Below are 25077 nucleotides of genomic sequence, written 5' to 3'. Positions count from 1 at the left end.
GTTAAGGTTACGCTGAAATAGCCTCTCAAGGCTATCAGCATAGTAAGGGAAAAAAAACTTAATATGAATCGGATAACATAATCAAATCGAATCATTCAACACATCGATAATTAGAACATATTATTACAACATGACTAAGTGTGGGCACGACTGCTTACCTTATAAGGGGAGCTACATTCATTCATAGAGTTTTTTAAACAGCTTCAAGTCACGTAGGCTACGCTTTCTGTTTCAATGGACTTATTTAAATAAATAAAGATCGTGTTCTGTGTCAAAAATTTAATTTCACCTTCCAATTCGCTTTGCCGTACCATGATTTTCTACGCGTCTCTTGTGAATATATCTCCGAAAGATCGAAAATGTGAATGTTTTTAATTATTTTTTCGTAGAGAAACTCCAAATAAACATCAGCATATTACAAAAATGTTACATGAAGTGTTCCTTTTTTTTCTTACGTAAGCTGATGGTCTAGAGTTCTAGAGAGACCATATCAGCGTAACCTTAACTAGTAGGTGAGCTCGCGGGGCTCAAACCTGACGACGTTGCTAACACGAACCCTAGCAAGAGCCGTGCTTCGCAGAATCTACCACTGCACCGAAACGCGACCCTCTGAGAAGGTCCGGCGAGAAACTCAGTGGGCTGTGTTGTGGGTTAATTTACTCGCCAAGCCCTTCGTCGCAATTGACGGGTTAGACAAGAACGATGACCGGAATTCCTAATTATCAACCATTCGTATTATATAATGGCCAATTGAAACCGAATCTCATCTTTCCTTTTAACGTTTCACTATTGCGGCAGTTAACGAGTGTGTTCGCCAAGCCTCAGTTCTCGAACTATGGACAACAGCTGTCCATGCTTTAATAAGCAAGGATTCCCCATGGCCACGACTGCTCGGCCAAGAATGATGATGATTATGGCAGTAGGCATAGAACACAAGGTATTTGACAGACGCCTTAAACTCACTAACAACATTTTGAAGATAACTTTCCATATACACAAGCTCCGAACGATAACAATGGGACTGTCTGTCTACCGAGTCTTTCCACTCACTCCATATGGAGAGGTGAAACGCTTTTGGTTTAAGCGGCATTTTTTGTAACATTACAGGAGAAACATTTAAATTTAGATTTCATAACAAAAAAACTTCTTCAGTTATTACAGCGGAGGAAACGTAATTGAAGTTCAATTAAAAACATCGGACTGGGTGGGTTACGTTGTAGATGTCTATGGGCTCCAGTAACCACTTAACACCATGTGGGCTGTGAACTCCTCCACCCATCTAAGCAATAAATAAAAAAACATCGAACTGTTGATGCTAACACCAAATAAAAAATGCACCTTTCATCACACAGACAAATGTCGTCTTTTAACCCTCGATATAAGATCTTCCCTTGTCGTTAACCTCCTATGTTAAACGTAAAATAAATCGTTTCACTTCGGAAGCTTATCTTAGCACACACCCCACAATAATACGATTCAGCTTTAAGTACGACCAAGGCTATAAAAGCTAACATAAAGGTAGCCAAATACCACGCCCTTTTCAATGCGGCAAAAGCCCGACCCTCCATTCATATCTCAAGGGTAAACATTACAAAAGTCACGTGAAGCTTTCTTTATTGCTTTGATGGGTGAACGAGCTCATGGCCCATCTGGTGTTAAGTGGTTACCGGAGCCCAATGACAATGTAAATTCCGCCAGCCACCTTGAGACATGAGTTGTAAGGTCTCACTTTTAACAGTACAACGGCTGTTCAAACCCTTCAAACCGAAATGCATTACAGCTTCACGGCAGAAATGGGCAAGGTGGTGACACCTACCCGTGCAGACTCACGAGACGTCCTACCACCAGTTTCTATGTTAATAATACAAAGCCATTGTGGTGTATAAAATCTTACATTCTTGCATAAAAGCAGAGCACCCCAATCTTAGTATTGATCAATGCACAGTATTATTGAACACTTCCAACACACTGTGTCTCTTACTATGACTGCAAAATTCGAAGACTATCAAAAGAGGCATTAGGGTCATTGTAGCTTAAAGGATCCCGATAAAAGAACAATACGCGACGTGAGCACCGCATCTATAAATATCCGACCAGCAGTAAACAGTCCAGTTATGATTTTGAATACCGTAAACACAACATCAAACAGGTACAATGGTCAAGGTCGACACTGAGACTGTGCGAATCAGGTTAAGTACTGTTTACGTGAATTCAGAGGAAAAGCGGGCGTTATTAACAATAGATTTATTTATTTAATCAACAATGTTTCAACAGCATTTAACTAGACACAGGGTACAGAGGATGTTTTCCCAAACATGAGCCAATTAAAGAAACACATTATGTTTCCAAAAAATGTTAACATGATTAATGAACACAGGTAGTCCAACTAAGGTAAAGGTAAGGCAGTTAAATAGGTAGATGATTTTTGTCGAATGATAACTTGCAGAATAAGTTTGAATCTGATTGTGTTGTGTCGATGTAAGTGCGTGTCAGTGTAATAAAGTGGTTGGTTTACATGGACGCTCGAATTGATTATGAACGTTGATTGTTAATTGTAGAACACCCAAAATACTTTAAAGATTATTATTTTTCGATTTGTAAATATTGTAAATCTATTAAAAATTCTGCTTCAGCAACTTCTCTCAAAAGGGATCGGTCAAGAGCATCTTGGACTGGAATACCTGTATTAAATACAAAATCGACTTTGGATATGCTCGTTTGTTTTACATCTAAAATAATTTGCTGGAAACGACGATTCCTAAGTCTAATTGTATAAATAATAAGTCATGATAATGCTAAATATTGGTTGAACGGTATACCAATACTTGTTTATATGGCCATAGATAGACGGAAAGGGATAGGTAGGGAGATTCGTGTGTGTAAAATGCATTTTCCTTTCAAAATACCGGCGTAGGTAAAGCGAATAAATAGACAAACTGAATATTTGGTATCTAAATCACGTCATTTCGGAACCTCCCGATCCACTAATGGTGCTTTTAGGTACCTCAGGCACAGGTCACCGTTCTTGTCGAACCCGTCGCTTGCGATGAAGGGTTCGGCGAGTAAACTAACCCATAGACACACTGAGTTTCTCGCCGGATCTTCTCAGTGGGTCGTGTTTCCGATCCGGTGGTAGATTCTGCGAAGCACTGCTCTTGCTAGCCCAGTGTTAGCAGCGCCTCCTGGTTTGAGCCCCGAGAACTCACCTATACGTTAGGGTTACGCTGCCATAGCCTCTCAAGGCTATTAGCTTAGGTAGGGAAAAAAGGTATCTAAGAAAACATTGAGAACTTTCCACCTTAGTCTCAATTAGAGAGATACCATTTTACTTTAACTGAGCGCTTATTATCAGAAATTGATGGACGCGTTTTCTTTGAATTTCATTTCTTAGTGCAACAATATCTTCATGAACTGTTTACACATTGTTTCTGACGTAACATAAACAATGAAGTCTGCGGAACACTTCGCTGCATCACAATATTTACTTTGGCAAATCTAGCTCGGATCTGTTTAGAATATTTGAACCAAATATTTTAGATATTTAGGCCTGCTATCGATGTCGATGTTAAGGAAACTATTGAGTAGTCATATCAAGCTCGTCTGTGCCTTTTAATAATTGATCGTAAGGCTAGAGACTGGGCTGTTACGTTTTGCTCTATCCCATTAGCTATATAACCTATGTTCACAATTGGTTGTTTAATTTACCTACGGCAATAAATTGACGATTTTAATGACAAGACCTTTAAGAGCAAACAAACGTAGGAGTAAAAATGGTTGGAGTGGATGAGGATGATGAAGATAGAAAATATGATCTGGTTCTTAACCACAGATTTGACCAATTCATTCGACTATCTCATATGTTAGCTGCTTATGTTTTAAACGTCCACATCAAAATAACCTCTCTACTATTGTTATAGCACGTAATCTTTTGTCCGTACGGTATATTATTATATGACTGTCGGCAACCGCTTTCTTTGAAGACTATGCCAGTGAGGATTGCCTTTTACCGGATTTCCTCATTTCTAGCTCGGTCTCGAAGGGAAATTCCAAGCATAGCTCGCTCCGTAGCTCTCTGCGTGACTTGCATCTTGATGATCCGATATTTGACGAACGACCATAAAATATTTGTTTCACCTTCTGAGATGTTCGCGCAAAACTATAGGTTTTTCCTTTATATCAGCGATATTACTAACAACACTTGTACTTAGCAATTGTTCACGATTGACTTCCACGGTGAAGGAATAACACCGTGCAATAAAAATCAAACCCGGAAAATTATAATTTGCGTAATTACTGGTGGTAGGACGTCTTGTGAGTCCGCACAGGTAGGTACCACCACCCTGCTTATTTCTACCGTGAAGCAGTAATGCGTGTCGGTTTGAAGGGTGGGGCAACCGTTGCAACATGTATACTGTAAAAACTGAGGCTTTAGAACATATGTCTCGAGGTGGGTGGCGGCATTTACTTCGTAGGTGTCTATGGGCTCCGGTAACCACATAACACCAGACCGTGAGTTCGTCCACTCAAATAAGCAATAAGAAAACTAGTAGATACGTTTACAAAAAAATCATCAATCGGTGACGTCACAAATCATTTCAATACGGCAATCTAGTCCAGGGTCAGTCAGCACACGTGGGCGCCGGCCGTATGGTGTCAAGAATATTCAACTACGTAACATCAAATATTTTATAACACACAGTATTGAGAAGTGTCGATTCTTTTTATCACGCTTTTATTAGCTTCAGACGTAATGTATGTTAGTATGTGACGGAATCTTTGTACATGATTTTTGACCATTTTTGACCCCCTTCAAAACGTCGGATTAACTCGAAATTTGGCATACTTTGACATGAGGAAAATTCAATCTTGAAAAAAAATTGAAATTCAATAAAAAAATTACAAATAAATAATAGTTCTACTTTTTAGTTGGATTTTGTATAAAAGCGTATTTTTTTTGTTTATTTAAGCTATTATTTGTTTTTTTAAACTTTTTTTTTATGTAGTGCGGTTTACACGAGACGATTCAGTGGACGATCCGGCCGAGATTATCGTATACCATATGCAGTATAATTCTGAAGTATTCCATATCATAGCCTATACCAGCCATAAGTTCTGTTACTAATAAAAATGCATTTTTTTTAAACCAACATATTTATTAGTCTCAGCAAAAAAAAAACTATTCGAAATTGCTACCTTTGGCCTTTTATACAGGCCTATAATCTGTTTGGCCACGAATCTATGGATTTGCGCACTATTTTCAAAGGAAATTTCGCCACTACTTGCTCCAAAGATTTTTTAAGACTCAGTGTTGCTGTGTAGTTTAGAGCAGGCCATGTCCTCTAAAACTGACCATAATTTGAAGTCTAAAGTGTTCAGGTTTGGGCTAGATGAGGGAAAGTCTTCAGCTCTTATTTTTATAATATTATCCAGAACGTTGGTTTCAAGACAAGCTTGGGTGATTCGTGCCTTGTGCCAAGTGCAGAGTCCTGCTGGAAAGTCCACGGTATATTTTTAAAAAGTGTATTGCTGAGAAGTTTCACAACATGATCCAAGACTGTATCTTAATACACTTTGGCTGAAGTTTTGCCTGCTTTTTCACAATAATGTAATTTTATGACTCATTGATAAGACACGCCCCGCCAAACCATCACTGACGTAGGATGATGACCACGTTGTACCTTTCCGACCACTTTAGCAGCTTCTTTAGAGCTGTGAGCATATACTTTATTATTTTGCTTATTGTAGTGTTCTTCAATCGTGAAAAATGTATCATCGGTAAAGAGGATATTTCTGTGCCTTTCACCTGCGTATCGCGACAGAAGGCGTTTTGATCGATCCACTCTCTTTATTTATTTTATTTATTTAAGTATTTATTTATTAAGTTGCACCAACAAAGTGATCATCAATACAAAACATTGAACAATTGACAAAAGTTAATGGCAGATGTCACCTCAATTATAGGTGCAATCGACAGTGCATTAACAACAAAAAAAAAAAAAAAAAATATAACTAAGATTTGATTACATTTGATTGATTGCTTAAGATTAATTTATATTTAATTGGGAAATGATTTTGTAAAGATAATTTAAAATTAATTGTAAATTTAATTGTAAAGATTGATTTAGGGCATGTCTTGTATACAATAAGCACCGAGCTTCAGGTCTTGTTTTATGATACGCGACAGAGTCCTAGCGGGAATCTTCATTTCTCGCGATAAGATTTTTTGCTTTCTAATGGGGTTTTCAACTAATTCTGGCTTTAACAGCATTAACAGCCTTTGTAATTCTAACAGCACGCGGCCGTCCCGATCTTTTCTGGTCGTCGACAGACGAAGTGTTTTTGTATCTGTTGATAGTACGATATACGAACATACGGCTGATATCAAGCTTTTGAAGTGTCTGGAATATGACCGACGGCTCCAAACCCACTTTGTGCAAGGCGATCACTGCAATTCTATTCTCTTTAACACCCCATTCCATATTGTAATTTGATAATGAACACGAAAAAAATATGTGAAATGTCAATAAAGACAGAAATACTACACCCAAACCAGAAATAAAATACCTACCATTATTATTGCTTTTATCTAAAAGAATACAAAGATACTGATTCGTAAAAAATAAAAAAAATATGTGAAATGATGCAAAATTGAAATAAGTTTTTAAAATAATATAAAAATAATAATATATATATTAGGTGGGTGGCGCATTTACGTTGTGGATGTCTATCGGCTCCAGTAACCACTTAACACCAGGTGGGCTGTGAGCTCGTCCACCCATCTAAGCAATAAAAAAAAAACGTGTTTCAAATTCAAAATAATAAAAAGTTGAAAAAAAGAAGTGTTTTTATGCAACAGTATTTATGGCCGGACTTGTTATACATGTTATGTATATTGTCAATGACCATGCACGACACCTCTCACCCCAGTTGCCGTAGATTAATACGCCTGAGTTGATATTAAAAAAAAGAGAGACAAATCACAATGTTGCCAGCTCATAATAATAAAATCAGTTCTAAATTTAAAAAAATGAGTCACGCCCCGTTCCCAGCCGCCGGTTGTTTGTAATCATGCACAGAATTTCGCGCGTTGCGTTCGCGCTCAATTTTAAAATTGGAACGAACGCATCGAATTTCGTAATCATTCTGTTCTGAGGAGTTTCGTTTTCCAAAGAGATACTTTCATATACTTTACTGTAATATAATATTATAATAATAAAGCGATTTATTTGGACAACAGATATACAATTATGTTTCTTAATACCACTGCATTTAAACTCTTATATAATAAATTGTATAAATTAAAATTGTTCACGTATATGGTGCTGCTTTACTTTCTGTAAGTCTGTTTGCAATTATAAAATGCTTAAATTAAAAAATAATAAAAAAAACTAGTTAAAGTTACACTTAGGAGCTTTACTGTAGAGTACATACCAAGTACCGCCCTTGAAGATAGAAAACCGAAAACAAGCAAACTTACAAAAGTTCACGGTCCTATTGCTTAAAGATAATTTCTCAAAACAAGTAAATACGAGTAAAAATCATTATTCAGCGTGATCTAACACTGTCAAAACACCGAGCTCACTTCTGCCGCGAATCAGTAATGAGTTCCGATTTGAAAAGTCAGGCAGCGATCATTAGCAGCTCTCAAGATATACAGGGGGAAACCCCGAGACGGGGGTTGCAAGCTTCTGATTGTCCAATAAGTATACCAGCCCAAACTCAAGCTACAACAACTGCTTCGCTCATAAATACTTAATTAACTGACACCTTTCACTATTTTCGGTCTTCATTTTACCAAACAGGCCAAGAATTACCAAGGCCCTTGGTCTAAGGGACGTAGTGGTATAGGTCTAAGAATATTATGAGATTACTGTTAACTGTTTATAAATGAAAGTTCAATTATTTACAACCATTACCCTCTGTCTATTAGTAATTAGTGAATGTGTGTGTGTGTGTGTGTGCAAAACGAATAACTCAATTATCATCAGGGAAAGGGCGTAGAACCGCTTCGAGTTTATTTTTAGAACTGTCTTCGATACGGGCACATCTTGAATTCGCATTAAATCGTAACACACTACAAACAACTTAATGGCAGTCTTATTGTAAAAGAAATTTACTCGTGAGTCCGCTCGGGTGGGTACCATCACCCTGCCTCTATTTCTGGCGTGAAGCACTACTGCGTTTCGGTTTGAAGGATGGGGCAGCCGTTGTACTGTTACAAGTGAGACCTTACAACTCATGTATCAAGGTGGGTGCCGGCATTTACATGGTAGATGTCTATGGGCTCCGGTAACCACTTAAAATTAGGTGGGCTGTGAACTCGACCACCAATCTAAGCAATAAAAAAAATGTGGGCCGTGGGCTCGTCCACCTATCTAAGCAATAAAAAAAAAACATAAGCTTTTGGAAGCGTTTTCGGAGGGACCTAATAGAAACGGCCAGAACGATGGTCCAAAGGTTTTAATGAATCATCAGTCATACATTAAGAACACGATAAGAATTGAACTTGTCAATGAATTGGTCTTATGTCGTTTTCAAGGTCGAAAATCTTTCATTAATCATTCGTGTTATTAGTCAATTGTCTCGGCTCCCAGTTAACCGGACATTGATCAATCAGATTCGTGGTGGTAGGATGATGATCGCAGACCACGACCATCGATTTTTTACATATCACTACATAGTATAAAACAAAGTCGCTTTCTCTGTCCCTATATCCCTATGTATGCTTAAATCTTTAAAGCTACGCAACGGATTTTGATGCGATTTTTTTTAATAGATAGATTGATTGAAGAGGAAAGTTTATATGTATAATAACATCCATTAAATAGTGGTAACATTCATTAAATAGTGGAGAAATCAAAAATAAATTACAGTTTCCGAAGCGAAGCGAGGGCGGGTTTACATATAAAAAAGGTCAATAAAGACCAAACCAGAAATAAAATACCTACCATTATTATTGTTTTTATGGTTTTATCTAACAGAATACAAAGATACTGATTCGTACAAAATTAAAGGCTAAACTCGTGGAGCAGAAGCTAGCTGATGGCCCAAAGAGGCCATCGTCACAGTCAGCTGCCAAGATTCTTAAAGTTACGACCCATTAAACCCTGTGGACCGCCTATTTCGTTCGACTTGTGAAGATTGTGGTCATCAAGAAATACATTATTTAGTTGGTTAAGCGCTAAGAGCTTAGCACAAGCAGTCTAATTTATTCGAAGAATTATAATGGATTACGCTATGGTAATGTTTTCGTATGGTTTTTTAAGTCGGCGTCAAAGTAATCCAGTTTCATTTTATCTACATGATTACCAGTAGTCTGAGAGGCTATTCTGATTTAGCCGTGTATAAAGAGCGAGCTCACGGAGCTCAGCCTGGGAGACTTTGCTAACATTTGCCCTAGGAAGAGCAATGCTTCGCAAACTGTACTACCGATCGTCACGCACTAAGAAGATACAACAAGAAACTTATTGGTTTGTGTCTGTCGGGAAAGTTGCATGTCGGACCCTTCGTCGCATTCGACGAGGCCAGTTATGACTGGTGGATGGAATGCTTAAAAGCAGACAGGGCGGATCGGGAGGATCCGAAATGACGTGTTTAGGGCGACGGCGGCTGTGTTGTCTAGTCGTCTGAGTCAAGTATGCAATTAGAACGTTCCAGATGATTGAACAATATTTCTTCTTCTTCTTCTTCTTTGTCGCTTCCTCATTACTGAGGGTCGTGACCACCTTGGTCCAGTTTTTGCACTAGCTTCCTCCAATGTTGCCTGCACTCGACCTGCTTAATGGCGCCCGGGACGCTGGTGTTTGTGGCCTCCTTGACAATATCCGTTCACCTGGTTGGCAATCTTCCTCGACTTTATGGCTTAATATTCAACCATAGAACAGGCGATTTGTTGAAGCTATGGTTTCGCCATTAGTATATACGGGTGAAGGGGATCATCATCGCACAAAGCGCCACGTAAGTGCGAGGGCCTCACCCTTCGCCGGTGCCACAAATAAACGACATTCACGCCAACGACGGAAACCGACGAGGTCATCCACCTGTCCTCGTGAAAGGTGCCAGGAAATATAAACAAATCTCTTATCTGTTACTAATATTTACTACAACGCGTTGTTTTTCTTGTAACGTAATGATTCTTAGTTCGATTTTAGCCGATTTTAGCGATTTTATTAATAGCCAAAAAATCCATGAGGTTTTTTCGTGTTTTATTACTTTCTGCTTGAAGATAGGAGAGAGTGGTAAAAAAGCTTTATGCTTCCATACGTAGTTCGTTCTGTAGCGAAGAAATCGTGCTTTATAGTTTATAGGTTATAAAAGCTGACAGTTTTTATTTGAAAGCTAGTGCTTCCAATGCGGTCTCGTTTAGTTATAAGATTTTAGGAGGACCTGACCGGTATTTAACCCTTGACTGCTATGTAGGTCACTAGTGCCCTACTAGACGCATTGAAGTAATTATGTCGATTTCCGTTGTTACTAAGGCACCCGAATATCTAGTAGACTTTGGAAAGGACGATTTTTTAATTTTTTTTTATTGCCCTTGTAGGCAGACGAGCATGCGGCCCACCTGATGGTGAGTGGTTACCGTCGCCCATGGACTTCAGCAATGCCAGGGGCAGAGCCTAGCCGCTGCCTACCGCTTAATACTCTCCACAAGCCTCTTTTAAAGAAGGACATGTCATAACGCTCGGGAAATACCGTGGAGCGGAGCTCATCCCATAGCCGGATGGTACGTGGCAAAAAAGACCTCTGGAAACGTACTATTGAATCCGAAGATACTGAGAGTGAATCTATTTCCAGGAGACCTAAATGCCTAAAGCATACATTAACAACCGAAGAAGGCAAAGTTAGGCATTCGAAACGCTTAGTAACAGAAATCGACATAATTAGTTAAGCACGCCACGAAGGGCACCGGTGACCTATATAGCAGTGGATGTGTTAAAATACTTTTACGGTTTAAGCTCGCGTTCTTGATTGTCATTATATTCTTATTTAGGACGACCGCGGCCATGAAAAGTAAAGTATACCAAACGTCAGGACAACCTCAGATCGTTCTAGCCACTAAAATATAGCGGTTGCTTCTGTGAATTTTACTGATACATATTTTACTAGTACACACACTTTATGAATCAATCTTAACGCATCCTAATTTTCATTTATCTTGTAATGACATCTAACACACATATAATATACTTAGAAACTGTTCATAATAATTTTATAATAATACTAGCTGGCCAGAACTGAAGTGCCAGAACTGAACACAGAAGAAATTACATATACATATATATATATAAAGATTTTTTTATTCCTCTTTGTTTTTACTTTGAAAACATATCAGCAATCGCATAAAAAACTTAAACACACTTTTTAAGGATAGCCTTTATTGCCTAATGCCTGGAACCAATGTTTGCGGAGCCATTCATTCTAAGCCAAGCAGCCATAACAAGACAATGATGACATTAAATTAAAAACTTATCATTATACAATGACAGCCAACAAATTTGATAACACGCTTCAGTTCATTTCATTGTTCATTACTGGAAATGATTACAATCTATTATCACTTCATCTTATGGTTGCCTTATTTAGTACACAGTATTGAGGAAAATTTATTCGTTGAAAAAGCTCACAGTAAAAAATTGAATTCCAAAAGAAAAACTTGGGACTTTCTATTCGTGTTGGGTATATAATAGTTGAATCTCACTAAGCTATTATGTTGAAAAGATTGTGTTCAAATGTGTCAATGTGTGTGCATATTGCTTCTACATGTATTTAATTTTTTCTCATTTATTTCTAGAGAATATTTAGAATATTTACAGCTGTACTTCATTTTTACGTTAGTATGTATAGTGTATTAATGAGGTCAAGGTCAGCAACCAATATCACACCCTTCTAAATGTTTATTTTTGCTCAGAAGCTAATGTATTTTTTTATGTAGCTATTTGTTACATTTTGAGACAATTAAAGTACACTACATACATATCGACGCTTGAAAGGCAAACGTGACTAAGCGACAATAACTGCTTTATAAATAAATAATAGGCAATAACCATATTCGATGCGCAAAAAAAAAATATTTCTAGGTCTATTAAAATCATTTCAATCCTACAGCTACTAGCTAGATTCTACTACAGCTAGATTTGTTAAAATATTTTTTTCTTCTTCAGGTATTTCAACTTTAAATTTGTCTACTGTAAAGTTCACGCATTGTCGCTTTGTCACGTTTGCCTTTCAAGCGTCGATATGTAAGTACATTTGACTTTTTTTTTTCAAATAATATGTATTTTTATTTGTTTCTTAATAATGTGCATAAAGGTTCTATCCACTTCAGCAATAAAAAAATTAAAAATGCAGAGGTGCACAGGTGAAGATGTACTGACAACAGAGACTGTTAAACTACATCAATTTCAGAGATTATCAGACATAACTGGATGTGTTAATCCACCACTGCACAGAGGCAGACACATATTAGTTACAATTTAGAGACGTTAATAGTTAAAGACCTCCACATTAATGATATGTTGGCTTCATAGTGAAAATAGGCAGAGTTATGGTACCCATTTAGCACATATCAATGAGTAGCACTTATAGTCATTACTCATCTTAAATATATTACATTAGCAACCTTATTATATTAATCATTTAGAAATTATGGTTTCTTAGACAAAGCTGACCATTGCTTAAGCATTTCGTCTTATTTTCAAATCTGTAATTTATCAGAATCTAAGCAAAGATTTAAATTTAAAAGAGTTTTAAAATTTATGAATACAGTTTGTAAACAAAGTTTTTTTTAAGGTTTCCAGACCCTTTTGTTTATCTCAAAAATTTTTTTGGAAATACTGTATCTATATATGAATTGTTATTAAGAAATATCTTCATTATTAATTTCAACAGAAGCTTTGGTATTACTGTCGAAATCCTATATTAAATTGTGTATTTTTCGGTATTTTGTTTATTCACTTAATTAGCGTAATTCCAAGAAAACGAATTTATTGCACCTGACTCATGTTATTAACAAAGGTTAATTAAGAGACTGAATACCCAAAATTTTCCATATTACATGCAGAATGTTATCACGTCTTGCGGAATATAACATTAATTTTAAAGATATCAAATACTTTAGTCGAATGATGACATAATCTTTATTTTATGCTGTTATAGCGTAAACATGAACAAAAGTGAAACTACACCTACACCGCGCGAAAACAATCCATTCTGAGAAAGTAATTTTTTTTTCACGAACCTGCTGAGCGACTGGCTCTAGAATGCTTTCGATAATTTTCGTGTGGAACACAGGCATCTTGCTGATCACTTATTTACATTAGAATAAAAACAAAAAAATCACAAACAACCACGAAATAAAGCCAACTAAACCAATAAACCAGAGAGGCACTAACAAACTGAGATGTAATATTATTAATACCTGGCTACATAATACGGAGCTATGACACATCACTTACGTCATACGTCATTGTCACAACTAGTGATGTGACAAATCAAGTCACATCTGAGTTCCAATTTCAGTCTTAACAATGACATCATGATCACATTTAAATGAGAGATTTTCAATTTATTTTTAAATGAAATACACCATTGGAATTATTCGTGACTTATTTTAAAAATGAATGGCGAAAAAGCCACATGGACTCGGGCAATACACCTATGCCGGTATTCAAATCCCACACACAGGGTGACACGGGTGCTTATTTTCATAACGAAATAATAAATGGTGGTAGGGCTTACTTTAAACTCTTATCTTGTCTACATCTGCCGCAAAGCTATCGTGCTGAGATGTTCGACCTTAGCACATAAGCACGATAGCGGTTTAATTTTACATTTGAGACTTTTGCCCATTTTTTATTTACATTTTACACACTACACCACGGTAGCGAATTTTCTAAGGTCGATACTTTGGGACTCAGGTTATTTTTGTTCTTTGTTTTTTTTCGAAAAAACTTTTAGAAGTGTTATCACTTTGAAAATATGAACAAACTAAGAAAAAGTACAATAAATTTGAAAATACTTATGGAAAAATATTGGGGGATGCACATTTACTCTCTCATGGTATTTGTTTTTACTATGAATACGTTTTATAATTATTTTTACGATGGAGATTAATGTATATCAATGCTTAAATTGTTAACACGAAGCTCAATGAAGTTATAATTTAAATCATTTTTCTTTGTTTTAATTGTAATTTACAGGTGTGCAAATTCATTTAAACAACTCGCACATGGGCATCATCGCATGCAAAAGCCGGATTTAGGTTTTCCAAGCCTTTTTAGAGATATCTAGACAACAGGACATAATTTTCATAGTGTCCGAGGCTGGCACCTGAGCTATATTGGATTTGTTTCGACTTCATGCATCTTTCGGTCGTAGTTAATTGATTCTTTTACTGTGGAATGAAAGAGGTTTCACTTCACAAGACAAAATATTTATGTGTATGGGCTATGTTCCCTGTGCTTACTCATATGAACAAAAAAGCTATGTATATTTTTAGCGGGAAATTTGAGTACCGTAAAATGGGGCGATTAGGGACAAATTCCAACTTTATGAGCAATTTTAAGGTAGTTGTTGATGTATATAATGCTATATCAGGATCAAAATGATTGAGTCTTGGGGGCATCTTTGTTGTCTAATTTAAAATTATGCAACTAGCATTCCAGTTTAAGCAAAAAATGCAAAAATATGTGTAATCCCTATTTACCCGAAAATTGCGGTTAATTGGGACGAAATGAGAAATTTGCTAGGGTTGGCACTACTTTTATTTTTATATATAGTTTTAATTTATTTATTTATTTAGTTGCACCAACAAAGTGATCATCAATAAAAAAAATTGAAAAACTGACAAAAGTACATGGCAGACATCACCTCAATTATAGGTGCAATCGACAGTGCAGCAACAACAATATATATATATATATATATATATATTTATACTAGCGATGTGAACTGATTACAATTTCTGGCTCCGGTTTATTACCGGTTTTTTTTAGGTATTTTTAGGTTTTTTCCATAAAGGCCAAATAATCACTAAATAATACAAATTTACGTACAAACGAAGAGTTTTCTTCATACAATTAATTGGGTGAGCATATTTTATATAGGCTTTTAATGATCATATATATTATCCAATAATAAAAAGCTTTTTATTTTTTATTTAATACTATTGTATTAAATCAAAATTTTGATGCAAGAGGCATAGTTGGTCCACTGCGTCATTCAGAAGCCTGCTCCTTCTGGATGTTAGCACGTGCCAGCAATTTCGGTGTGGTTTACTGTGGCGGCTTCAGTCTCAATATACATTCGCACTATATTCACTGCGGCCGCCGTGGCGTTCGGAATATCCCGTTTTCGCGAATGCAAAAAATCCAGAATACCAGGTTTTTTAAAATTGTTTGTGGTTTTTTCTGGCTGTTCCGATGATAAAGCGAGAGTTGAAAATTCAAGAAGATTCCCCAGTTCACGACGCACCATCTCTTTTGCAGACAACACGTGCTCAATTTGGCGAAAGCCATTTCTGAGTGTTGGGTGCAGATATGTGGATATTTGGGTCACGGTCCTCATTTCGTACGCTAAAAGTCTACCAACCATATTGTGGTTATTGCATTAAATGTAATGCACGGTAATTTGATCCTGAAACGTGGTTTTTTTTATATTTGTAGCTTGTATATTTGATCTGGTAGCAATGGTGTGAACTGTGAATGTAAAGCATAAAAAACCGGTATTCTTAAATAAAACCGGTATTTATCGGTAAGTATAAAAACCGGTTTTTCTCCGGTTTTCTTCGAACCGGTTTACATCCCTAATTTATACATATATAGTGGGCTTTCTTAGAAACGGTTTATATTTCTCCGTTCTTGGTAAGTACTTAGGGGCTGATATTTCTATCTGGGTTAAGAGATTAGGTGTGTCGGTTATTCCATGGATTAATCAGATGAATACCCCCACTCTGAACAAATATTAAATATTTTACTATGTATTACTTAGACATTTTTGTCCACCTTGAGATTTGATTGATCTTGTTACATATCTCTGCAAAATCGACTTACTTATATTAAATTGCTTATCTATTTCAAATAAAGACTTATTCTCAATTTCACTTCGATAAACCAGATTTTTACCAACAAATTTAAAAAATATTGTTATAACCACACAGACAACCCTACAAACCTGTACCTATTTATACTTAGGTCGTTTCCATTTCACGTATTCTCATCCCAATTGACCCCTTTTTCGTTGTTATTTGTACCTAACACGTCCCCAATATCCCCAAAAACAACAGATTTTTACATGTATTTTTATTTAATCAAATACATTAAAACCAATAACAACTGAGACTTACCTTTAATATATATGTTGGTTCAAACACTAAATAACGTTTATAAATCATAGTCGTCTTCTATTATTATCAAATAAATAAAAGAGAGCAAAGTTTCTAGCACTAAAATAATTACCACCACAGGAAGTTAATTTCAAACGCGATTTTTTATAAGTTAGCAGCTATTATCATGCATATTCAGAGTTGTTTTGTGAACTTTCAACATTCTACTATTAAACTACAAAAAAATGGAAGATTTTGCAACTAATATAAAACTTATATTGAGCGTCGAAAGATTTTTCCGGTTTTTTCCCGATTCGCCTTTCAATCCCTAATCGCCCCATTTTACCGGTATATACCGTACCACTGAAGTCCCTATCTAATAGGTCTATGGAAGATACGGATTAATCAAATATTTTAAACGGATTAATTGCTCATTTAGAGACTAGTGCGGTATCGTAAAGGCAAATTTTCTTATTTTCAAGATTTTATATTTCGTCAAATAGCGTACATACTTCATGTAAGTGTGTTAACTCACTCAATATGTTACACCTATAGAATTATAGAGACCCAATCCAAAAAATGCGTTTCTTGAAATCATCGAATAAAGTTTTCAAACTGGAAACACATAGAAAAAGGAGATAGAGTGAAAGAGACCGCTGGATGAGTTTGTCCCTTTAAAAGCTACTTTTAGTCATTTGATTATAATTTTATTTATATAAACTTTATTTTTGTTTTTTTTTTTAAAACCATAACATTTTGTTAGTAAGAATTAGGAATCAAATTAAGAATCACTGAAAAAGCCTGTTCTAGGTCGATTTTTGAATTAAATTCGAAATCCAAAAATTTCGAAATGAGCCTGTAAAATTCTATAAGTGCGATATTTGAAAGTTCGCAATTATTTATTCTTTAAGCATTCTCAGAGTACGATACCTATCAAAATCGCAATAGGCGGTAGACTGTGAGCCCGCACTTACAGGTACCATCATCTTCCTCACTTTATCCGCGGAGAGACATGCTATATTAGAGAACTCTTAACTCAAGGTGGGTGGCGCATTTACGTCGTAGATGTCTATGAGCTCCAATAACCATTTCACACCAGGTGGGCTGTCAGCTCGTCCACCCATCTAAGCAATAAAAAAATAACCTATTTGACAAATTTCGGTTTTGTATGCAAAATTGAATTTTCGACTTTCTCTCACTAGGGATAGCAGCGTTCACGTTGTGATGTGGCTTCGATGACCTCTTAGTGTCAAGTGGCCTATAAAGCTGGTCTGCCCATAGAAAGCTATAAATAAACAAGGCTTATTGGTTTCTCTTTAAAAGTCTATTGAAAACCCGTAAATTACCGCCATTTTGCCGATACGGTTATTTACGTCCTAATTAAATTCACCGGTGGTTGTTATTCTGTTTCTTTTATGGATCGAGTCAGAAATGAGGAAATCCGTCAAAGAACCAAAGTAACCGACATAGCCAGATTAGCAAGCTGAAATTGTAATGGGCTGGACATACGTGTCGCAGAACCGATGGCCGATGGAGCAGACGTGTTCTGGACTGGAGACCGCGTACCAGTAAGCGCAGCGTTGGGCGTCCCCCTGTCCGTTGGACCGGTGACTTGCGGCAACATGCTTGGAAAGATTGGATGCGGAAGGCGGAGGATCGTTCATTATGGCGGACTATGGGAAAGGTCTACATCCAGCGGAGAGATACAGGCTGATGATGATGTCATTCTGAAGGAAAACTCCTGTCCCTTAATTGACATAGACACAGCGAGAATATTGTTCACCTTTTGCCCGATATAGGCAGTCTAATAAGCTTTAGAGATGTTAAAATATTTAAAATTGAATATTGATTTCCGCATGTCTAAGTCAAACGCGAAAGCGCTGAGGCTTAGTGAGGAGTGCTTTCATGTAAGGGCCTTTACCTCAGTTGTAACTTTATAAGATAAAAGTCTCCGTTGTATTTTATACTAGAACCGAAGACATGCAAAAATTAGTTGTAAGCTTACAACTGTATAATAATTACAATTGTCTTTAATGTGTCCTAACAATATGTAGTACCGATTTCATGCGTCATAGCGAATTTAAGTGATTCACATGAAACTTTCGCTAGCTAGTTTCATTTTGGGTCAGCGACATCTATTGGCGATAGCGAAAACAAAATGTTCACCATAAATTTCACCGACTTACAGCATTGAAAATATTGAAATGCTACCCAAATTTTATATATTCCCTTTTTATACAGTCTCACCATTACTTAGTTTAGTTTATGAAAATATGTTTTCTGGATGTCTTGGAATGGTAAAAGACGGGCAATATTCATATCTATTCCAATTTTTTTTTTATTTGGTTAAGACCAAGATTTTACTAAGGCAGTGCTAAGGCAGTAAAGGATGCGTCATCTGGGTTAAATTTTTCAGGAAGCACCAGGAAGGAGGCTGTACCGCATTTCATCATTTTCCAGGATAGATCAATAAAAAGAAAACGCAAAATTGTAATAACAACAAAATATTTATTTTACATATTTTAACTTTTTTGTTTTTAATATCTAGTCTTTAAAATTAACTAAGATTACACCCAACGGATGACTAGAACATACCATTTGACTGAAACATTTCAAAATTTAAACATAGATGACACTTATATAAGACATTGAATTGACTTTTAAAATATCAATGATTAAGTATTTTACATTCTTATTATTATTCTAAATATTAAATTGAAATAAAATTGTGCTTTTAATAGTAAATTTATGGCGCTAGAATTAACAGTAATTAAATTAGATTTAAGACTATAATTTTTTTCGCAATATAATCTATATTAACACTAGAATTTATATGAATTATCTATTTTGTTATTTTGAATTGTATATTTGAAAACAGATTAATTGAGAAGGAAGGCAACAGTCCGCTTATTTGAGAAACGTCGAAATGTACCTAATTTGGATAGTGTTCTCTCAATGATCTAAACCTGACCTATAATGACTAACGCCTCATAGCTTAGAACAATTTAATTCCCTACATTTGTTTTTCTATTTCGCTACTTACTGACAATTTGAAGTATTAAAAAAAAAATGGTGCACGTGAAAGAAGTGAAACTTCTTTTGCGGTAAGTAGTATAATTGTGGTTTTCTTAATTTTTCATCAAATTTCTCTTGTTATAGAGAATGCTGTTTATAAGAGAAAGGACCTCTTCTCCATTTATATATACTTTAAAGTACATATATATAGATTTTTTTTTTTTTAAATCTTTCATTAGAAATAAAATATAAGATAGTTAATATGTTACTGCCATCTACAAGAGCAATGAGAAACTGATAACAAGCCATCTAGTGACCGACTCCCATAAACAGAATGTGTATAAGAGAAACGACTTAGCTCGCGTTATTCTTTCCCTTTCTCCACGGTCGAGTGGTTCGAGAGACGCTTTGTTTGTTTTCTCACTCCGGCTCTTCTTACATTGTATCTTTTCTCTCTAGCCGTAACGGATCTGTCGCGAGTTAAAGAAGTTTCACCTAAAGAAGCACCTAAAGAAGTTTCACTTCACAAAACGATTATTTTTTTATGTCAATAGAGCTCTGTCGTCCGTAGATACTATGGCACTTCACTGATTTGCTTTTGCCTATTTATTTACACACAACTACAACAATTTATAACAATATAATTAATTATCTATTATCCACTGTACAATATAAAAATGACTATAAGATTAGACCCGTTAATGAACTTGTTAGACGTAAATGTACCGTCTTAATATAAATATTTACTTCTATAAGTTATTACATATTTAATTGATAAAGGCATGTGACACGTAATGGTGGGTCCCGAAGCGAAGTCCTACCGTAATGCGAACGCCGCCATGGAAATTACTGGGCAATATTTACACGTATGGTTTATTATTTAGATGAAAAGATGGGCTCACGGCTCATCTGATATTGAGGGGTTACCAGAGCCTGTAAACATCACAGCATGAAAGCCCCTACCTATCTTGAGACACGTCAAACTCTTGAGTCGCCTGTCAAATCGCAATGCTTGCTTACTTCACGACAAAAGCAGAATTTTGGCGCCAAAATTTAGACCACACAACACTAACAACAGTTAACTATGTTAACACAAATAAAACTATTTTTACGAATAAAATTTATGTGTTTTATTACCTTTATATTATTTCCGACGTTTTGAATTATTTCTTACAATGTTCGTGGTCAAACCGTGGTGTTTTCGGATAACAATATAAAACGGGAGATTAAATCGTTAAAGTTTTTTTTAATTTATGTGCACGGATCGCGAAAATCGAAAAGAATACTATATATGGTATTCGTTTGAATCGGCGGGCTGGTCATTAATTAGTCTATGTCGACTTGTTAGCGCTTCCATCAGTTATGTTATAATATAATGCATACGTCAATGTTAAAAGTAATAAGGTACAAATGAAAGGAGCAATTTTTTTAATTTTTTTTATTGCTTAGATGGTTGGACGAGCTCACAGCCCACCTGGTGTTAAGTGGTTACTGGAGCCCATAGACATCCACAACGCAAATGCGCCACCCACCTTGAGATATAAGTTCTAAGGTCTCACGTATAGTTACAACCTGCTGGCTGGCTGCCCGACCCTTCAAACCGAAACGCATTACATACTGCTTCACGGCAGAAATAGGCAGGGTGGTGGTACGCACCCGCGCTGACTCACAAGAGGTCCTACTACCAGTAATTACGCAAATTATAATTTTGCGGGTTTGATTTTTATTACACGATGTTATTCCTTCACCGTGGAAATCAATCGTGAACATATGTTGAATACGTATTTCATTAGAAAAATTGGTACCCGCCTGAGATTCGAACATCGGTGCATCGCGCTCAACACGAATGCACCGGACATCTTATCCTTTAGGCCACGACGACTTCAATTCTAATTTCGGCATTCTAACTTCGGAATTATTATCCTGTATGGTTAAAATAATTTCTTCCTTCGTGTGAAGCGAAAGTCGATTTGCAATTTTCGCCGCTGCTTCGAATAACATTTTATTCCACATAAATGCTAATTTCGTGGACGAGAAATCGTGCAGTAATGGAGCAACAAAGACTCGTAATTAGATAGTGAGTGCTCATGAGTCTTTACACCTATTAGTGCTAGCAACACACGCAATCTACAAATACTCAACGATGTCACATTTAATGGATATGTTAGGACAGCTGACCCCGTAACTAAGGTTCAAGCCGTGCGGTTGACTTTTGTGCCTTTCCGTCAATAGCTTGTGGAAGATAGGGAGTATGGCGCATTCGAACAGTTCGGACTCCGAGCTCGCGGTGTACATCTTCCGTTGCTCCGCCGAATCTTGACGCTTTGAATCGCTTCTATACGACGCAGACTTTCTGTCTTCGCGTTTGTTCGGTGAGCCTGGAATTTTGAAGATATTCTCGTTTTTATTTCGGTGAGCGAGCTTGGAACGGAAATGTAATACATGGACATGTCAACGACATTTTGGAAGTCGTCGTGGCCTAAAGGATAAGACGTCCGGTGCATTCGTGCATTGAGCGATGCACCGGTGTTCGAATCCCGCAGGCGGGTACCAATTTTTCTAATGAAATACGTACTCAACAAATGTTCACGATTGATTTCCACGGTGAAGGAATAACATCGTGTAATAAAAAACAAACCCGCAAAATTATAATTTGCGTAATTACTGGTGGTAGGACCTCTTGTGAGTCCGCACGGGTAGGTACCACCGCCCCGCCTATTTCTGCCGTGAAGCAGTAATGTGTTTCGGTTTGAAGGGTGGGGCAGCCGTTGTAACTATACTTAAGATCTTAGAACTTATATCTCAAGGTGGGTGGCGCATTTACGTTGTTGATGTATATGGGCTCCAGTAACCACTTAACACCAGGTGGGCTGTGAGCTCGTCCACCCATCTAAGCAATAAAAAAAAAAAAAAAAAAAGGCATCAATGTAGGCTTGCATTAGTATATCAGTCTAATTTATTGGATGTCAAGCTTACTAAAACGGTCTAATTTAGAGAAAAAAAAACGTGCCTTTCGCGAATCATAGCTTAATGAGGGATTATGTATGCCCGCTCCGTCGTGACCAGTCAGGCAACGGTAAGGTTGCTCAAGAATATCGGTGTTACTAAGGGCACAATCGGTTCTAAGTTCGATGTGTGTTTGTGACTTTCTTAAATTGCTTTTGATGGACATGCTCAAGATCTACCACTTCATACTACAATCAAATAAACTCAGCCTTACCAGATTTATGCCTTGACGCGACATTAGGGCTGCTCTTGTAATGTTCTGGCCTAGGCTGACTGCCGGCCTGGGTTAACCTAGGAGACTCCACAGCCTTCGCTCTCTTCAACGGTTCAGCCTCCTGCCTCAGCCTCTTCGCAGGAGAATCCTGGGTTTTCGACACTCTAATAGTATCAGGCTCCGGCTTCCATTCTGATTCCTGGACAGGTTCTTGTTTCTTTTTAGGCTCCTCGTGTCTTCGAGAGATCTCCGTTTTATCTGGCCTCTCTTCCGCGTAAGATCTCACCTGAAAAACAATTGTACGGCTTAAAATATCGGAGTCACGATCGAGCATCACGAATCAGCATGATCGAGATTAAGAATTTGGGTCTTCAACTAATAAGAAGCAGGAGAATTGCAAAACAAACTTGAATTTATTACATTAATGTACATAATTACGTTTTGCCACTTTTATTTTGGATTGTATATCGACGATGCGAAGATTTGTAGAATGATGCTTCCATTCCACAATCCGCCTAATAAGAACTTTGAAAAAAACATGTATTTTCAGTACAATATTACCAGATACCTTTTTTTTTTTTATTGCCCTTGTAGGCAGACTAGCATACGGCCCACCTGATGGTGAGTGGTTACTGTCGCCCATGGACTTCAGCAATGCCAGGGGCAGAGCCAAGCCGCTGCCTACCGTTTAATACTCTCCACAAGCCTCGTTTGAAGAAGGACATGTCACAGCGCTCGGGAAACACCGTGGAGGGGAGCTCATTCCATAGCCGGATGGTACGTGGCAAAAAAGACCTCTGGAAACGCACTGTGGATGACCGCAGTGGCTCCAGGTAGTATGGATGAACTCTACTCCGGTGGCGGGCGGTGCGATGGTAAAAACGAGATGCCGGTATCATCTCGAACAATTCCTCAGAGCACTCCCCATGGAACATACGGTACAAAATGCAGAGGGAAGCGAAGTCGATACATACGAGTACGTTGCATCAAAACTTTCAAATTCAGTGTTAAGAACACGCAATGGAACGCAATTAGAAATTAACCGATATGAAGGGTCAAGGACTTTGCGTGACGCCGTTTTTCATTAATTCTTTTACTTGAAGCGGTGAATGAGGACACGCCCACCGAGTATTATGTAATGTAAGGCACAAAACAAACGATTCGAACTTCCACCACAAAGCTGAAAAAGCACTTATGAGCACATAGGAGCATATAGGCTCCAGATACTAAGCACCATGAACCGAAATAGCCTTTTTTTTTTGTATTGCTTAGATGGTTGCACGAGCTCATAGCCCACCCAGTGCTTAGTGATTACCGGAGCCCATAGACATCGACAACGGAAACGTCGCCAACCACCTGGAGATATAAGTTCTAAGGTCTCAGTATAGTTACAACGGCTGCCCCACCCTTCAAACCGAAACGCATTGCTGCTTCACAACAGAAATAGGCAGGGTGGCGGAACCTAACCGTGCGGACTCACAAGAGTTCCTACTACCAGTAACTACGCAAATTATAATTTTGCGGGTTTGATTTTTATTAAACGATCTTATTCCTTCACCGTGGAAGTCAATTGTGAACATTTGCTAAGTACGTATTTCATTAGAAAAATTGGTACCCGCCTGCGGGATTCGAACACCGGTGCATCGCTACATACGAATGCACCGGACGTTTTATCCTTTAGGCCACGACGACTTCAAAATGCCAATCTAATGATGATGATGATCCATCCGACCGATTTCGGTCATGGCGACCACTTCGACTCATATCCGGCGATTCGGCGTTCGTGCCCTCAGAGATGTCTTATATAGCCTATATAGCGCTTATATACCTAGCGGGGAAACTCCTTGCGCATTGATCATGTAACATGACAGTGATGTACTCGCCTGTGCCATCGACTGTCTTCGTTTTGTTTGCGACTGCTGTGGAGGAGTGCTCACCGGCTGCGGGAATTCAGATCCTCGACGCTGCAGTGTTCAAATTATTATCATTTATTATACGTTAGGTCGACTTCAATAAAAATTTTTTGTTCATGAATTAAATAGATATTTATATTCAGACGTCCAAAAGCTTAAGTTAAGTTAAGGTTCGTCTCATTAAGGGTAGGTGTTCGGGGTAAAGTTTGAAGGAGAACTGGATTGGGAAGCAGTAGAAAAATGTATATTGGCATACAGGGGACGGAGAACCAAAGTCGACGACATAGCTCTCAAAGTAAGCAGGCTAAAGTGGCAAGTCCTCCAACCATGGGGACCGACGACTTAGTGCGCACGGGGGGAAGTCGTTGGATGCGGAAGGAGGAGGACCGCATTCTGTGAAAGGCATTGGTGAAGGCCTATGTCCAGCAGTGGGCAGATAAAGGCTGATGATGATGATGATTATGATGATGATACAGTGGAAAGATAGCTAATAAATAGTACCTTGGCATGTCGATCAGACATTGGCAGCGTCTCCGCATCTCGATAACCTTCTGGCGTGCCTCCTCTTGCCGGACCTGTCCTCAAGAATATATGTTAATCGACAC

At 37.5% G+C, this 25077-nt stretch overlaps 2 protein-coding genes across 3 annotated transcripts in view; both read right to left on the bottom strand.

The window, feature by feature from the left end:
* The window catches only part of LOC101736001 (vinculin), a 44738-nt gene extending 31289 nt beyond the window's left edge, over positions 1-13449 (bottom strand). The window contains exon 1 of the mRNA XM_038020831.2: positions 13241-13449. Coding sequence (XP_037876759.1) covers positions 13241-13297 — 57 coding nt within the window. The 5' untranslated portion in view covers positions 13298-13449. The remainder of the gene's footprint in view (positions 1-13240) is intronic.
* Positions 13450-18812: 5363 nt separating this feature from the next.
* The window catches only part of LOC101735874 (gamma-aminobutyric acid type B receptor subunit 2), a 39473-nt gene continuing 33208 nt past the window's right edge, over positions 18813-25077 (bottom strand). For both annotated transcript variants that reach the window (XM_021348308.3, XM_012690749.4), the window contains 4 exons: positions 24974-25047; positions 24443-24523; positions 22560-22845; positions 18813-21717 (listed from right to left, as the gene is read on the bottom strand). In XM_021348308.3, the coding sequence (XP_021203983.1) occupies positions 21467-21717; positions 22560-22845; positions 24443-24523; positions 24974-25047 (692 nt within the window). In that variant the 3' untranslated portion in view covers positions 18813-21466. The remainder of the gene's footprint in view (positions 21718-22559; positions 22846-24442; positions 24524-24973; positions 25048-25077) is intronic.

This window comes from Bombyx mori, chromosome 27 (genome assembly GCF_030269925.1).
Source record: "Bombyx mori chromosome 27, ASM3026992v2".
In the NCBI taxonomy this organism is placed as follows: domain Eukaryota; kingdom Metazoa; phylum Arthropoda; class Insecta; order Lepidoptera; family Bombycidae; genus Bombyx; species Bombyx mori.
This window is presented reverse-complemented; position numbering and strand designations above follow the sequence as displayed.